General features: G+C 38.0%; 2 protein-coding genes across 2 annotated transcripts; both read left to right on the top strand.

Annotated features, from left to right (window-relative positions):
- Nucleotides 1-12833: 12833 nt before the first annotated feature.
- LOC110901355 lies at nt 12834-14385 on the top strand. The gene is made up of 3 exons (XM_022148187.2): nt 12834-12984; nt 13095-13474; nt 13552-14385. Exons 1-3 carry the CDS (start codon nt 12834-12836, stop codon nt 14383-14385), a joined length of 1365 nt encoding a protein of 454 aa, XP_022003879.2.
- Nucleotides 14386-16276: 1891 nt separating this feature from the next.
- LOC110901356 lies at nt 16277-16705 on the top strand. Its single transcript, XM_022148188.1, has one exon. It carries the CDS (start codon nt 16277-16279, stop codon nt 16703-16705), a length of 429 nt encoding a protein of 142 aa, XP_022003880.1.
- The last annotated feature ends 218 nt before the right edge of the window (nt 16706-16923 follow it).

The raw sequence follows: 16923 nt of genomic DNA, 5'->3' as shown, positions 1-16923 counted from the left end.
GCGGGATGGCGCAGGGAATTTGTTCGGATTCATAAGATTGTCAGGAGTCAATGATTTAGAGGAATGGGAGAGGAGGCTGCAAGGAGTGACTATGGATGGTGCAGTGCTCGGAGTTAACATTGCTAGGTACACAAGGGGCGGTGGGATTATGAAAAATCAGCTGCCACAAAGGAAGACGTCTGTTTTTAACAGAATTAAGTTCATTAAACAAACCTATCCAATAGAGAAGAGTGAGACCAGTACCAACAAAACAAATCTCTCAAAAACCTTCGCTGAAGCTGTTACAGGAAGTGTAGAAGCAACCCCAAACAAGATTGTGGTGGACCTTCCACCTATGAACACTGAAGCAAAGAAGACATGGGAGCTCAAGTCTCTGATCGCTGAAGTAAAAGATTTAGAGTGTTTGGAAAATTTGACCGAATTACTTACGGACGAAGCAAGTTTGGGGCTGGGTTCCAGGTACTTGGGAGGTCTCAAAATTATGCTCACGTTTAACTCTAACGAGGAGGCTGATATCTTCCTAAGGGAGCGTGTTGACCTTTGGTCTGAATGGTTCTCCAGATTGTACGTCTGGGAAGGAATCCCACCCGTTTTCGAAAGGTTAGCATGGATAAAAGTTACCGGAGTCCCGCCATGTCTATGGGATCGACATGTTATGAACAGAATCGGGGAGAGATGTGGTAGACTTATTAAACGGTCCGAGGCTTCAGTCTACGATTCAAACATATCGGAGGATAAGATGGCCATCGTGATCCAGTCTGGTAAACGTTTCTCGAGCGAGGTTTTATTGACCTGGAAAGAACACGTTATCAGGGCATGGGTGGAAGAGTGTGAGAATAATTGGTCGCCGGAGTTTTTGAACTTCCTACCGGACTCTGAAGCACCTGCCACGCCGCCGATCAAGTCCCAGGTGGTGAAGGTGAACGGACGGGAAGAGGAAGAGGAAGATGTGAGGGTGGATAACGTTGGAAATTGCATGGGAGGTGTGCATGGGGAACAAGGTTCACACGTGTCAGATACTCCCCAAGGCTCGAGGTGTAATGACGTGTCGCAAGCAGGGGACCCAACTCCCAACAGTTCTCCAAGATATCCCCAAAATTTTAATGGACCTTTTAATTCCCCAAATGAAGCCCATTATGATCACCTGGGTAATGGGCTCGCTTATGTCACGGTGAGGCCCAAAGACAAATTAAAAAAAAGAAGAAAGGTAGTGCAGTTAACGGCCCTTTATTCAGAACGCCCGATTTAAATATTCAAGATAATTCTGACCCGTTCAATCTAGAAGAAATCATTCAACAAGAAGCCAACAGGATTCGAGTAGACACAGAAACTTGTAGCAGGAACATGGTGTTGGAAATTTCGTGTAACTTTTAGAAAATAATTTTAGTCAATTTGCCAAACAAACTGAACGCAGCGGAAAACATGTACACAAGGTTCGGTTCTAAACCGTTTCCACCAGTGATCTCATTACAATACTTAATAAACCTTTTACTAAAATTGCCGTTTTAATGATCGTGTATTAATTATTAATTTTATGTACGTAACAAACATCTCATGGCAAAACGCATAATAAAATAAATAAATATGCAATTCCGGGTTAAGATTATATTCGGTTCCTTCGAGCCCAAGAATATGAACCGAGCCCATTAAGTGTAGCACAAACGCTTTTGTGCCCCCACTTAATTTTAGATCCAATCCAAATAAAAAAAAACTTTAATATAAAGAAAACTTAAATTTCCTTTAGATATTGTAACGAAAAGACTTAACAAAATTTTAACTTTATTTTTAAAATAAAGTCTTTAGTTACGTTTTTTTTTTAATATTTTAGTTTGGTATATATTAAAAATAATTATTTTAATATATTCGTTTTTCTTTAAACTAATTTAACGCGTGTAGCTCCAAAAACTAATTTAGTACACGTGTTATGAAAAACGATTCTAGACCCGGATTTGCATACTACGATCATTAAGCTAAACGAAATAGGTTAAGGCCAAATATTTTGTCAAAGAGAACTTTGACAAGTGTTCATGTTTGGCCTTAATAAAACTTGCCTATAACTATTATACGTGACAGGATCCTATGCCAAATCTACTCGATTTTAAGCATGCAATCCTATAACTATTTATAGATCTACAAACACATCTATAAAATAACCTACTATGATTTGTAAGGTGGCTCTGATACCACTGTTGGAAATTTCGTGTAACTTTTAGAAAATAATTTTAGTCAATTTGTCAAACAAACTGAACGTAGCGGAAAACATGTATACAAGGTTCGGTTCTAAACCGTTTCCACCAGTGATCTCATTACAATCAAAATAGGTTATATAAAATTAAAGAATCGTGACATCCAAGAAAGACACCTTGGTTCAACGAACGATCTTGCTAGATAATCGTTGATCACGAAATCATATTTGTTCGTTTGAAACGATTTCAAACGAAACCTTAAATCTAAAGAAAATAAAATTCAAAAACTTTACTTACCTTTTTTTGCGTAATTGAAGAAACAAAAACTTGCTTCTGCTCCTCACCAGAATATTAAATCTTCGGCTGAGTATGAGAGTGTCACACCCCAACCAATGGCGGAAACATCGGGATGAGACGAAGTGTGAAGATTGCTCGAGACATCATAACGCTAATAATTGTGACAAGTATTTAAATCATCATTTCATTTCATTTCTAAAGAATCAAGTACAAGGTTTTGAAACAAAGTACAACAACATGAATAATAAAATGATACAATACAAATACAATTCTTTCTAAGTGGGTATCTAAGCATCCTACTAGATTCCATGCATCGTCAACATCCACCTGTAACATGTTAAAATAAAGTTCAATGCAAAAGCAAAGGCGAGTATACAAGTTTGATACGTACATAGCAAAAGATAAGTTTTAAACAATTCCTCATAGCAAGCATGTGATTCAAGATAAGCCTTTAAATATGGTATGTGTCTAACATATCAAACCAAGGAAACGCAATATGCTCATGACATAACCGAGATAAAGGGGCGGGTCGTTAATCCTATAGCGCTACATATGTCACGGTTTGGCTCGTACGAAGTTAATGATAAATTCCACACATAAGATAAATCCAAGTTTAAAGCATCAAGCCATCACGTATACAAACATGTTATAGGAATGTTCATGTGTTAAGCAAAATGTTCATGTGTAAGTTGATAGATAAACATGTTACACCCCAAAAGTGGTAAAAGTAAAAAGGGGGAAATACGAGTATACTCACAAAGTTTGCATATGCTTTCCAATTATCCAATTATTGACGAGTTGATGAGGTTGGAAGATTGAATGTGTAGGGTTAAAGTTCAAGTATGCTTAGAGTCGAGATTCGGCATTCAAAACAACATAAAAAGTAAGATATGTGAATAGCATGTGAAAATAATCATCTTCAACACTTAACACTTGTATGACACTTGGTAACCACAAGGGTTATGATAATGTTTTCATGAGTTGAACACCCATAAGAATCACAACAAGGTTTAGGTCTTAGGTGATGTTCTACTACTTTAACATATAAACATGAGTTCAACATCAAAGGTTCGAATGAGTGTATATATATATATCTAGGTTAAGTACTACATATTATTTAGTCCAATAATTCAAGTAGGAGGTAGAAGATTAGAATCTTCATTTAGGCACCTCGTGTTATCATAGATGTCATGTATGGGGTAGGAAGGACATGCTTCCATTTAGGAACCCCTTGAATGTTCACCACTTCACTTGGTGTAACAACAACCAAGGAGGGTCACGAACTAGGATTTGCACAATAACATAAACAACCTAACTATAGAGAAATCATCAAATCACGTGAGGATTGTATGTAGGACAACCCAAGTTGTTCCCTAATCACTCATTCATCAAGACCTAAGCTTGACATGATTTGTGGGTTGAAACCCTAGACAAAACACCAAGTTTATGAGGTTTAATCCTCTGATTTTAAATGTCTCAACCTTGTTTTTAAGCTTAACCAACCATGGGATAAGTTGTAAGCATTAGGACATAGGTACGAGATGTGTTGAACACAAGTTACATAGGTTTAAACAAGTTTTTGATGAACATAAAAACAAACAGAAAGTTTATGGACGATTTCGGGGCATTTCCAGGTCTGATTTCTCCAAGGAGAAGTCTAGGAATCGAACCCCATGATTATCCAAGTAAGTAGGAAAAAGAATCAAGTGATTTCGTTAAGAAATGAGTGAGTTATGCTCATTTTCGTGAAGGGGTGTCAATCTGCTCGAACCTTTGCTTTCAACTACGGTTTGGAGGATGTTTTGAGAGTTTCTAGTGTTGCAAAAGTGGTAGAGAAGCTAGTTATAAGTGGTATTTATAGGGGGAAGGATTAGGGTTTCAATGGGTTGGGCTTTGGAAGTGTTAAGAAGGGGTTACACCTTGAAACTAGCCCACAAAACCCAACTATATGGGGCTGAATTTTGTTGAATTGGGGCTGCCATATTTCTTTATTTTTTTATTTTTTAAGACATTATAATGAGTAATTTTGTTAGTTAAGTTGTGTAATAATATGCAACAATGTTTCCCCTAACTTGTAACAAGGTGAAATATGAAATAAAACATGATTTAACTAGGTAAAAAGTGTAATGTACAAGTATGTAACATGTTTGTAAGTGACAAGTATATGTCACATATTAGATGATTAACCGTTGTATAAATAAGCATATTATTAGGGGTTTTTAGGTATCAACAATTTAAGGACAAGCATGGACATGCATCGTGAATAAGTATCGTATAAGTATGAATTACAAATAAGGATTCGATGTACAATGAATTCGAACGTATGAACATGTATGAATATGTAGATGGTGAATTTAAAGAAATACGAATTTTACTTATGATCCAAGTCTCGGATTTACAATGATTACAAGGAAAGAACGATTACAAGAATATAAAGTTTCCAAAAATAGTTTTACAAACGATGGTTTCTAAATATTGAAAGTATGAAAACGCAGGGCGTTACAGAGAGGGAAACATGTTTTTTTTTTCACCTTTTTCTTCTTGTTTGCGACTATCAAAAGGAATCAAAATTCTCCTCAAAAAGCATCGTCCAGAGCAATGAATATATTCATGAGAGCTATATAATTCAAGATTAAATAGTAATCATATTATATGACTTTCATATATCTCTTTGGAAATCAAATTGCCGTATATCCCCAAAAGATATTTTGGAGGAATTCTTTTATATTAAAGATATAAAGGATTAGGAATTGTAATCTAATTACAACTTCACCATAATTATCTCATAATTAAAACAAGTATCTCTCTTTTAATTATCTAAATAATTAACAATATATATATAATTTATTATAATTAACAAATTAATTATAATATTAATCTGGCTCACCGTAATTATTCTAAGTAATTACCAGTTTCTTTTATTACGCTTATTATTTCGTGATCCAGTGATTAACGATTAAAACACTGTTAAATGTTCGTTACCCAAAGTGTAACTCTTTGGGTCGTACCTTGACGGCAACATTGAATTATAATCGACAATTGAACATTATATCCAACAATCTCCCACTTGGTCGATTGGCCGGTTAAGTTTCAATGTAGACAATAGTGGGTGCCTAGCTGCATCATATTGCCCCCGGCAAGGTATGACATACTTATGTCAACTAATTCTTTGCACTAATCAAACCTTTGGTTATGCAAATACTATAGCCCGGGTTATCGACTCATTTATCCCTCTGTATTGAACACTTGTTGAACATGAGACATGGATCCAATTCATTCTCATATATTATTCAACCATTTCTAATTTCGTTCCTGATTTTAAGTGGTTTATCAAACTATTACAAGTTCGAGCGTGGCCACGCGTTTAACACCAGTTCAAATCAACGAAAGGCGCCAGAGTGTTCCTCTTCTAAGTATAGAAGCACAAATCCCTTTGGCTACAAACAACTCCCACTAAACTTCAGATCATTGCCAAAACTATCCTTATTACTGCCAGTTACGTACAACGTTAGATAGAATCAAAGAGCAACCATTCATTTAAGTTAGTTCTAGTATGTACCGCAGGTCTAAGGATACAATGATCGTACCTATTCAAAACGTCTTATGACTAAGATCCATGAAGATCATTTTGAAACGAGTTATGCCCAATATGATTCAACTAATCATATCAGTGAATATGGTTCTCAACACTTTGAGTATCCTTGATATGGATCAACCATCTAATTCACAATAGCCTTTTACCAGATTGGTTCTCACGAATCTGATAGACTACGGACATTTTAGAATACAATATTCATAGATACTTAACGTACTAATATTTGAACACAAATATAATAGTTTAAAAGACATTCAACCATTAAATTCAAATAAACATAAAATACTGTTTACAGTTCAAAATGCACCAAATTACTAAATTACAAAATCAGACCCACTGTCTAGCATATCTAAGACCTATACAATCAGCATGCTTCTCGTGTCTTACTTGAGGTATAGGCTTAGTAAACGGGTCCGCTAGATTCTGATCAGTATCAATTTTCTCTACTACGATGTCTCCTCTTTCCAAAACTTCCCGTATGTAATGGAATTTTCTGAGAATATGCTTCGTGCTGTGATGCGACCTTGGTTCCTTTGCCTGAGCAATTGCACCTGTATTGTCGCAAAATATCTCGATAGGCTTCTGTATGCTTGGTATAACTCCGAGATCAGCAATGAACTTTTTCATCCAAACAGCCTCCTTAGCAGCTTCTGAAGCCGCTATATATTCTGATTCAGTGGTCGACTGGGCCACCACGCTTTGGTTAGAACTCTTCCAAGTTATAGCACCACCATTTAAAGTAAAAACATAGCCTGTCTGAGATCGTGAATCATCACGATCCGTTTGGAAGCTTGCATCAGTGTAACATTTTACTCTCATCTCTTCTTCCAAACCGCCAAATATCAGAAACATATCCTTAGTTCTTTTTAAGTACTTTAGGATATTTTTCACAGCAATCCAGTGACTTTTACCAGGATTCTGTTGATATCTGCTAGTCAAGCTCAGAGCAAACAATACGTCCGGTCTAGTACATAACATGGCATACATGATGGAACCGATAGCAGAGGCATATGGAACCTTTTTCATATCCTCTTTATCTTTGTCCAATTTGGGACACTGATGACTATTCAGTACGGTTCCACTAGCCATTGGCAAGAGACCCTTCTTGGAATCTTGCATTGAAAAACGTCGAATGACCTTATCAATACATGTACTTTGACTAAGTCCAAGTAGCCGCTTAGATCTATCTCTATAAATCTTTATTCCTAAAATATAAGCAGCTTCTCCAAGATCCTTCATTGAGAAACATTTACCAAGCCAGGATTTAACATCCTGTAGCATTGGGATATCGTTTCCAATGAGAAGTATGTCATCTACATACATGATTAGAAAAGTAATAGAACTCCCACTTGCCTTTTTGTAAACACACGGCTCATCTTCATTTTTGATAAAACCAAATTGTTTGATTTTCTGATCAAAACGAAGATTCCAGCTTCGAGATGCTTGTTTCAATCCATAAATGGATTTATTCAACTTGCAAACTTTCTTAGGATTCTTAGGATCTACAAAACCTTCAGGTTGCTCCATATAGACATCTTCTGTTAGGTGTCCATTTAGGAACGTGGTTTTGACATCCATTTGCCATATCTCGTAGTCATAATACGCGGCTATGGCAAGTAGAATCCTAATAGACTTAAGCATGGCTACTGGCGAGAAGGTTTCCTCATAATCAACTCCTTGAGTCTGAGTAAATCCTTTAGCTACCAACCGAGCCTTATAGGTTTGCACATTTCCATCCATGTCTGTTTTCAACTTGAAAACCCATTTACTTCCTACAGTCCGACATTCGGGAGGAAGTTTAACCAAATCCCAGACTTGGTTATCATACATGGATTGCATCTCGACGCCCATGGCTTCGAGCCATTTTTCAGATTCATTACCTGAAATCGCAGCTTTGTAGGTTGAGGGCTCTTCTTGATCAATTATCAAGACGTACCTATCAGGTGAATACCTATCAGGTCCATGACGATCCCTCGTACTTCTACGGACGCCTAGTGTTACATCAGATTCCTGAATCCTATCAGGTTCAGGTCCAACAACATTTTGTTGAGAGGCAGATTCGACTATTGGTTGATCAATTTGTGGTTCTCGAATTTCCTCAAGATCCACAAGATTATCTCCAATTCCTCGCGCCATAAGCTCATCCTCTAGGAATGTTCCTCGACGCTTAGTGAAAACTCTATTTTCAGCAGGATTATAGAAATAATAACCAACCGGATATGCATATCCAATGAAAACAACTTTTTCACCGCGAGGATCAAGTTTGTCCGAAGACTCACTGGTAACATAAGCGTTACATCCCCATATGCGAAGGTAAGAGACTTTAGGTGGTTTACCATGCCACATCTCATATGGTGTCTTTTCTACCTTTTTAGTAGGAGCAATATTAACAAGACGCGTAGCGGTTTCAAGAGCATAACTCCAAAAGGAGTGTGGTAAGTTTGTACGACACATCATTGATCGAACCATATCTAATAAGGTTCGATTTCTCCTCTCAGACACACCATTAAGTTGTGGTGTTCCAGGTGGAGTTAGTTGGGATATAATCCCACACTTCTTGAGATGTTCATCAAACTCTTGATTAATGTATTCACCACCTCGATCGGATCGAAGTGCCTTAATCGTTTTCCCTAGTTGATTTTGTACTTCATTTTGGAATTCTTTGAACTTTTCAAAGGTTTCATGTTTAAACTTCATAAGATAAACATATCCATATCTACTATAATGATCAGTAAATGTAACGAAGTATCTTTCCCCGTTCCTTGACATAGTCCTGAATGGACCACATACATCAGTATGTATGAGTCCTAACAGGTCTTTGGCCCTTTCACTAGTTCAAGTAAAAGGGGCCTTAGTCATCTTGCCACTTACACAACATTCGCATAAATCATAAGCCTCTTGACCCGTGGATTCTAGAATCCCTGCGGTCTGGAGCTTCCTCATGCGATTGATGTTAATATGGCCAAGACGACAATGCCAACGATATGTTTGATTAAAGCTAGTTTTAACACGTTTAGAGGAAAGAGAGCATACAATATTATTTGATCTATTGTTAGAAGTATCTATTTCATAGACACCATTGTGAGGCTTAGCCTCAAAATAGAACACACCATTTAAAAATGCAGAAATGCTACCATTAACAATATCAAAAGCATAATTAAAACCTTGTTCTCTTAAAGCAGAAGCAGAAATAATATTCTTAGTCAAACTAGGAACATAAAAAACATTGTCTAAAGTAATAAACAATCCAGAAGGTAATTCAAGAATAAATTCTCCAACTGCCTTCACAGCAACATTCTGCCCGTTCCCAACGTGCAGCTTTAAGTCACCCTGCTTCAGCTTCCTAATCCTTTTTAGTCCCTGCAAATCATTACAAATGTGAAAACCACATCCAGTGTCAAACACCCAAGATTTGCTCGAAAAGGAAAATAGATCAATAACATGTATACCTGAGGATTCTCCAATCTGCAGCTTCTTAAGCTTCAACTCAGCCAGGTACTTGGGACAATTCCTCTTCCAATGCCCGATCTCATCACAGTGAAAACACTTGGCATCTTTATGAGGCTTTGCCTTCGGAGTGGCAACCTTTTTGCCTTTGCCCTTGTCTTGCTTACTCGCCTTGCCTTTTCCCTTGGATTGCTTCTTCTTGGTAATTCTTCCTTCTCTGATCGCCAGCACTGGATTGCCCTTAGTTGGGATGTTTGTCTCAGCAGTTTTTAGCATCTGATGCAACTCTGGGATCGTTCTTTCCCACCCATTCATGTTATAGTTCAAAACGAATTGATGATATGAATTGGGTAGTGAGTTAAGGATCACATCTGTAGCTAACTCATTACTAAGGGGTGCGTTCAGACGCTCCAGTTGATCAACGAAAGACTTCATTTTCAGTACATGAGAACTGACTGAAGTACCTTCCTGCATGCGACATGTAATGATAGATCTCATCACCTCAAAACGCTCATGACGAGCTTGCTGCTGAAATATGTTTTTCAGCTGCTCACTCATCTCATATGCTCCCAAGTTTCCAGATTCTTTTGAAGTTCTGGAATCATCATAGCAAGCATAAGACATGTCACATCTTGGGAATCATCAACATGTTTTTCCCATGTCCTACGGGCTGCACCCGTATTAGCAGCAGGTGCTTCGGGAATTGGTCCTTCAAGGACATAAGCCTTTTTCTCCGCCCTGAGAACAATTTTCAGGTTGCGGTACCAATCCATGAAGTTAGAATTATCAAGTTTAGCATTTTCAAGGATGGACTTAAGCGAGAATTTGGTGTTATCAGAATTGTTTGTAGACATCTGTAGAATTTAGAAGAAAATTTTATTAGTAATTTTCATGCATTAATCTAATTCAATTTTGACCCAAGATATACAAAATTTTAGGAATTAGGATGAGATCCCATCTCCCCATAACTCAGTGAATGGACTTAGCACTCTTCACTGGCATAGATTGAAGGGTAGGTGACGATCACCAATTGTGTCAACTACACAATTCTCGGTTTGGGGTCGCATGACGAGTAGTGTCAAGCATTGGTACGTTAACCCCAACTACGCCCACTTTCACAACCGTAGAAAACAAATGCAGGGTAAACACTAATATTTGCTCTCGTGTCGCAAAAGTGATATTTGTCCTCAAATCAGAACTGTAGCCCGGCCCATGTAAGCATGGAAATCGCGGAACTACCCCTAACCAAAACCGTAGGCCTGGATGCAGGGTAAACACTAGCACCAGGGGTTCGGATAGATCAGTTCGGGTGTTCTTAATTCAGGGTGGCGTAGAATATCGATTTTAATTTGGGTTATATTTTAAAATTACCAGTTCGGGTCGTTTTAAAATACTTGTACGGCCTATGGCATGAACATAGGCTATACAATTCCTTTGTAAAAATCAATTTTACGTTTTAATTTGTGACGACTTGAAACACCTTTCAATCACTCGACCGATTAATTTTAAATACCCTATTTAATCTAAGTTGGTCGTGTCGCAAATTTATTTTAATTAATAACTTTTATTAATTACGGTTTTCAAATTAACTTTTAATTTTTGTAAAACCAATTTTGATTTTTTTATTTTAAAATAAACTGTTTATTTTAATTACCTATCCAATACTTAATAAACCTTTTATTAAAATTGCCGTTTTAATGATCGTGTATTAATTATTAATTTTATGTACGTAACAAACATCTCATGGCAAAACGCATAATAAAATAAATAAATATGCAATTCCGGGTTAAGATTATATTCGGTTCCTTCGAGCCCAAGAATATGAACCGAGCCCATTAAGTGTAGCACAAACGCTTTTGTGCCCCCACTTAATTTTAGATCCAATCCAAATAAAAAAAACTTTAATATAAAGAAAACTTAAATTTCCTTTAGATATTGTAACGAAAAGACTTAACAAAATTTTAACTTTATTTTTAAAATAAAGTCTTTAGTTACGTTTTTTTTTTTAATATTTTAGTTTGGTATATATTAAAAATAATTATTTTAATATATTCGTTTTTCTTTAAACTAATTTAACGCGTGTAGCTCCAAAAACTAATTTAGTACACGTGTTATGAAAAACGATTCTAGACCCGGATTTGCATACTACGATCATTAAGCTAAACGAAATAGGTTAAGGCCAAATATTTTGTCAAAGAGAACTTTGACAAGTGTTCATGTTTGGGCTTAATAAAACTTGCCTATAACTATTATACGTGACAGGATCCTATGCCAAATCTACTCGATTTTAAGCATGCAATCCTATAACTATTTTATAGATCTACAAACACATCTATAAAATAACCTACTATGATTTGTAAGGTGGCTCTGATACCACTGTTGGAAATTTCGTGTAACTTTTAGAAAATAATTTTAGTCAATTTGTCAAACAAACTGAACGCAGCGGAAAACATGTACACAAGGTTCGGTTCTAAACCGTTTCCACCAGTTATCTCATTACAATCAAAATAGGTTATATAAAATTAAAGAATCGTGACATCCAAGAAAGACACCTTGGTTCAACGAACGATCTCGCTAGATGATCGTTGATCACGAAATCATATTTGTTCGTTTGAAACGATTTCAAACGAAACCTTAAATCTAAAGAAAATAAAGTTCAAAAACTTTACTTACCTTTTTTTGCGTAATTGAAGAAACAAAAACTTGCTTCTGCTCCTCACCAGAATATTAAATCTTCGGCTGAGTATGAGAGGGAAACATGTTTTTTTTCACCTTTTTCTTCTTGTTTGCGACTATCAAAAGGAATCAAAATTCTCCTAAAAAAGCATCGTCCAGAGCAATGAATATATTCATGAGAGCTATATAATTCAAGATTCAATAGTAATCATATTATATGACTTTCATATATCTCTTTGGAAATCAAATTGCCGTATATCCCCAAAAGATATTTTGGAGGAATTCTTTTATATTAAAGATATAAAGGATTAGGAATTGTAATCTAATTACAACTTCACCATAATTATCTCATAATTAAAACAAGTATCTCTCTTTTAATTATCTAAATAATTAACAATATATATATATATATATAATTTATTATAATTAACAAATTAATTATAATATTAATCTGGCTCACCGTAATTATTCTAAGTAATTACCAGTTTCTTTTATTACGCTTATTATTTCGTGATCCAGTGATTAACGATTAAAACACCGTTAAATGTTCGTTGCCCAAAGTGTAACTCTTTGGGTCGTACCTTGACGGCAACATTGAATTATAATCGACAATTGAACATTATATCCAACACATGGGTGGTCAAGCACGCAACGATCAGAATCCAAATCAAGATCTGGAGACGGAGTTGGGAAATAGGAGGGCCGAGGGTATGATCGGGGAGATAGAATCGGAGGTTCAGGAGACAACTAGATTCGGTGATTGTTTGGGCGTTCAACTAGAAGGTTTCGAAAATCACTTGAGGAAAATGGTTCATGGGGAAAAGTAGAAAAATGGGTCTCAATGAATTTTTTGACTCTTAATATTAATGGGGTTTCTGGTGTTGAAAAACCAGTTTGGATTCGAAATCTGAAAAGGGAGGTTAAATTTAATTTTCTTGGTCTGCAAGAAACTCACCAGGCCGATCTATCTAAGGATCCCCTTAGCCGTTTTTGGGATAGGAGTCCGATGGAGTGTAGCACCGTTGATGCGTTGGGCCGCTCCGGCGGAATTCCGTCTCTTTGGGACCCGGGAATCTTCACCGCTGATACGTTCATGAAGGATCAGTGGTTCCTGTTAGTCTCAGGATACATGAGAGGGATGGAGGATCGGGTAAATGTTATCAACATTCACGCCCCTAATGATTTGCCTAGCAAACGCCTTCTCTGGGATTCTATCATTGAGATCAAAGCTCAACACCTGGGGTTGTGGGTCGCCCTTGGGGATTTCAACGATGTTCGTATAGCCGATGAACGAGCAAACTCCCAGTTTGATTCCAACTCCGCTTTTGCTTTTAATGATTTTATTTACAGGGCCGGGTTTCAGAATATCAAATGATTGGAGGGAAATTCACTTACATATCTGATAACTCTGTCATCAAGTTTAGTAAACTTGATAGGTTTTTTGTGTGCGAACAATTCTTGAATATATGGCCTTTTGCGCCCCTAAAAGTCCTCAGGAGGGGTTGGTCAGACCACTGCCCGGTCATTTTGGCATGTGGGGCACAGGACTTCGGTCCGGTGCCTTTCAAGTTTTACAATAGCTGGATTGGCTCAAAAGAGCTAGACGATATCGTAAAAAAGAATGTGGTACAGCAGGCGACATTGCAGAAGGGAGATATTGTTCTGGCTAAGACCCTAAAGAGTATAAAGTCAGACATCAAGTCATGGAGGGTTGTGACCCACAGGCAGGAAATGCAAGTGATGGAAGACCTTGGCAGAGAAGCAGAAAGACTTGAAAAGCTGGCCGAAACTACCAGCCTAAACGCCGAGGAAAAACAATTGCGGGCGGAAATTCGGGTTCAACTAAAAAGGATGGAAATCGCTAAAATTAAAGACCTGTACCAAAAAAGCCGGGTGAAATGGATTAAAGATGGGGACGAAAACACAAAATTTTTCCACGGGGTAATCAATACTAACATTTCGAGAAGCAGGATAAATGGTATTGTGATCAACGGTGTTTGGGTCACGGACCCTATTATCATTAAAGAGCACATATGCAAGTGGTTCAAAAAACAGTTTAGCGAGCCAATAAGGAGGAGGTCGTGCTTTTCAAACCTGGGCCTGCCTTCCCTCAGTCAGGTTCAGGCCGAGAATCTTGTGGTAGATTTTACCGTGGACGAAATCAAAGAGGCTATTAAGAATTGAGATGGGAATAAGGCCCCCGGGCCTGATGGGTTTATGCTTAAGTTCTTCAAGAAATTCTGGGAACTATTGCAACCTAGTCTGGTTAAGCTAATGCAAGACTTCCACGGGCCAGGAGAATTAAGCCTCGGTTGTAATGCCTCTTTCGTGGCCCTCATCCCAAAGACCACGGACCCTCAAGACATGTCAAATTTTCGGCCAATTTCTCTTGTGGGATCTATTTATAAAATCATTTCCAAATTACTATCAAACCGGTTGCGGCCAGTTTTGGATTCGCTTATTGCTGACACCCAATCAGCTTTCGTTGGGGGAAGAAACATTCTTGACGGCCCCTTATTGTTAGTGAAACGATTTCTTGGACGAAGAATAAAATCAAGACCTTGATCTTCAAGGTTGATTTTGAAAAAGCCTATGACTCGCTTAACTGGAAATTCCTTTTTACAGTTATGGATTACATGTCATTTCCGGCAAAATGGATTGATTGGATCAACGGTTGTCTTCGTTCAGGTAAAGGTTCGGTGTTGGTTAACGGCTCCCCCACAAAAGAATTCCCGTTCAAGCGGGGTTTGAGACAAGGGGACCCGTTATCCCCGTTTCTCTTTATAATTGCTATGTAGGCCTTGGACATGTTCATGAAGAGGGCAGTGAATCTGGGGCTTTTTCACGGTATAAAACTCCCAAACGGGGGACCGGTTATCTCCCACCTGTGTTACGCCGACGATGTCCTATTCGTGGGCGAGTGATCATCCCATAACGTTATGTGGTTGAACCGTCTCCTCGGAATTTTGCATCTCGTGACTGGGCTCAAAGTTAACTTACATAAATGTCGGCTCTACGGGGTGGGTGTGGACGAGACGGATGTGGCTCAAATGGCTGATTCGTTAAACTGTGGGGTTGGGGTGTTCCCTTTCACTTATCTGGGGGTTCCTTTCGGGGCCAACATGAAAAGAACTACTTTCTGGCAACCGGTCGTCACAAAAGTTCAAAAGAAATTGTCCGTGTGGAAAGCGAAAAACTTGTCGTTCGCGGGTCGTGTTACGCTAGCCAAATCGGTTCTGGGAAGTCTTCCTTCTTACTACCTTTCTTTGTTTTTAGCTCCTAAAGCGGTCATAAAAAAACTTGAAAGTATAAGAAGGTCGTTCGTCTGGGGGAAAACAGTTACGGGTCTCAAAATGAAATGGGTTCATTTGTCGAAAATGATTAAACCTAAAAAGCTGTATGGATTAGGCATCGGAGGGATTGGAGACTTTAACGTCGCCATGATCTCCAAGTGGTGGTGGAGATTTAGGCAAGATCCTACCCAGCTGTGGGCTAAGGTGATTGCTTCCATCCACACTAATAAATCCGACAATAACCTGGTCCCGGTTAAGAAGACTGTCATAGGCCTGTGGAAAGACATAGGAGGAGTAGGGGCTATATTACAAAAGGAAGGTATTAACATAAACGAAAAACATAAGGTGAAACTGGGCAACGGAAAAGGCGTCCGCTTCTGGAAGGATGCTTGGATTACTTCTGTTCCTTTCATGAATCTGTACCCAGACATCTATAGGCTAGCAAAACATAAAAATAGTACGGTCGCGGACACGTGGTCGGGTATAAGCAACAATATTAGATGGGGATGGGAATGGTTAAGAAATCCAAATGCGATACGAGAATGGGACCAACTTGGTGAGCTCAATACGAGACTGGTAGAGGCTAGATTAACTGAAGCTAAGGATCAGTGGACCTGGGAAAACAATCTTGGGCTGGAATTTTCTACTAAAGCCGTTCGTTTTCAAATTGTTACGGCTGGGCAGCAACAACAAAATGACCAGGAGTTTAATTGGAATGCTTGGGCCCATTGAAAGTTAATTATTTTCTGTGGAGAGCTCGAATGGGCAGGATCACTACCAGGATGGAATTGGCTTCTCGGGGCATAAATATGCAGGTTTTGAACTGTGTCAGGTGCGGTTACGTCGAGGAATCAGTAGACCACTTGTTGGCTGGATGCATTATGGCAAGAAGTATATGGTGGCATCTGTTTGTCTGGGTTAAAATCCCTATGCCTCCAAACTTAAACACCTTAAATGACATCTTTGAGGTGCTCAAATCTGCTCCAGGTTGCAAAAAGTGGAAGAAAATCGTTCATATTGCAGCCATGGCGACCGTGTGGAGAATCTGGAACGCCCGCAACTTAAGGATTTTCGAAGGGAAGAGCATGACCACGTCAAGCATTGTCGAGTTGATAAAAGAAGACACGTATACTTGGGTGTCTCACAGAACGAATCTTCCGGCTCGTCCATGGAATAACTGGGTAAACTTCGATGTAGCTAGTATGTTGTAAGGCCGATCAGGCCCCTGTCGCCGTTGTTTTTGTTTATTGTTTTTTGTCGTCTTTGTTTCCTTGTTTGTTCCAGCTTCTTGCTGATTTCTATATATAAATATAGAAGTTTTCGCCATTAAAAAAAATTATGATAGTAAAAAAAAGGTACATGAACCATATTTAGATATTTATTTAAAATATGGTATGAAATTTATAGTTGTTAAAATCTAGAAAAAGTT

The sequence above is a fragment of the Helianthus annuus genome, chromosome 13 (genome assembly GCF_002127325.2).
Source record: "Helianthus annuus cultivar XRQ/B chromosome 13, HanXRQr2.0-SUNRISE, whole genome shotgun sequence".
Lineage (NCBI taxonomy): Eukaryota > Viridiplantae > Streptophyta > Magnoliopsida > Asterales > Asteraceae > Helianthus > Helianthus annuus.
Note: the sequence above shows the minus strand (reverse complement) of the source record. Positions and strands in the feature narration are given on the sequence as shown.

Excerpts from the sequence above, each read along its gene's own strand:
- LOC110901355 (XM_022148187.2), top strand. The coding sequence starts at position 12,834 with ATGGGTGGTCAAGCACGCAACGATCAGAATCCAAATCAAGATCTGGAG. Across the intron at positions 12,985-13,094 it reads TTTGGGCGTTCAACTAGAAG|TTTGGATTCGAAATCTGAAA; the intron begins GTTTCGAAAATC and ends TTGAAAAACCAG. Across the intron at positions 13,475-13,551 it reads CCCTTGGGGATTTCAACGAT|GGCCGGGTTTCAGAATATCA; the intron begins GTTCGTATAGCC and ends TTTTATTTACAG.
- LOC110901356 (XM_022148188.1), top strand. The coding sequence starts at position 16,277 with ATGGAATTGGCTTCTCGGGGCATAAATATGCAGGTTTTGAACTGTGTC.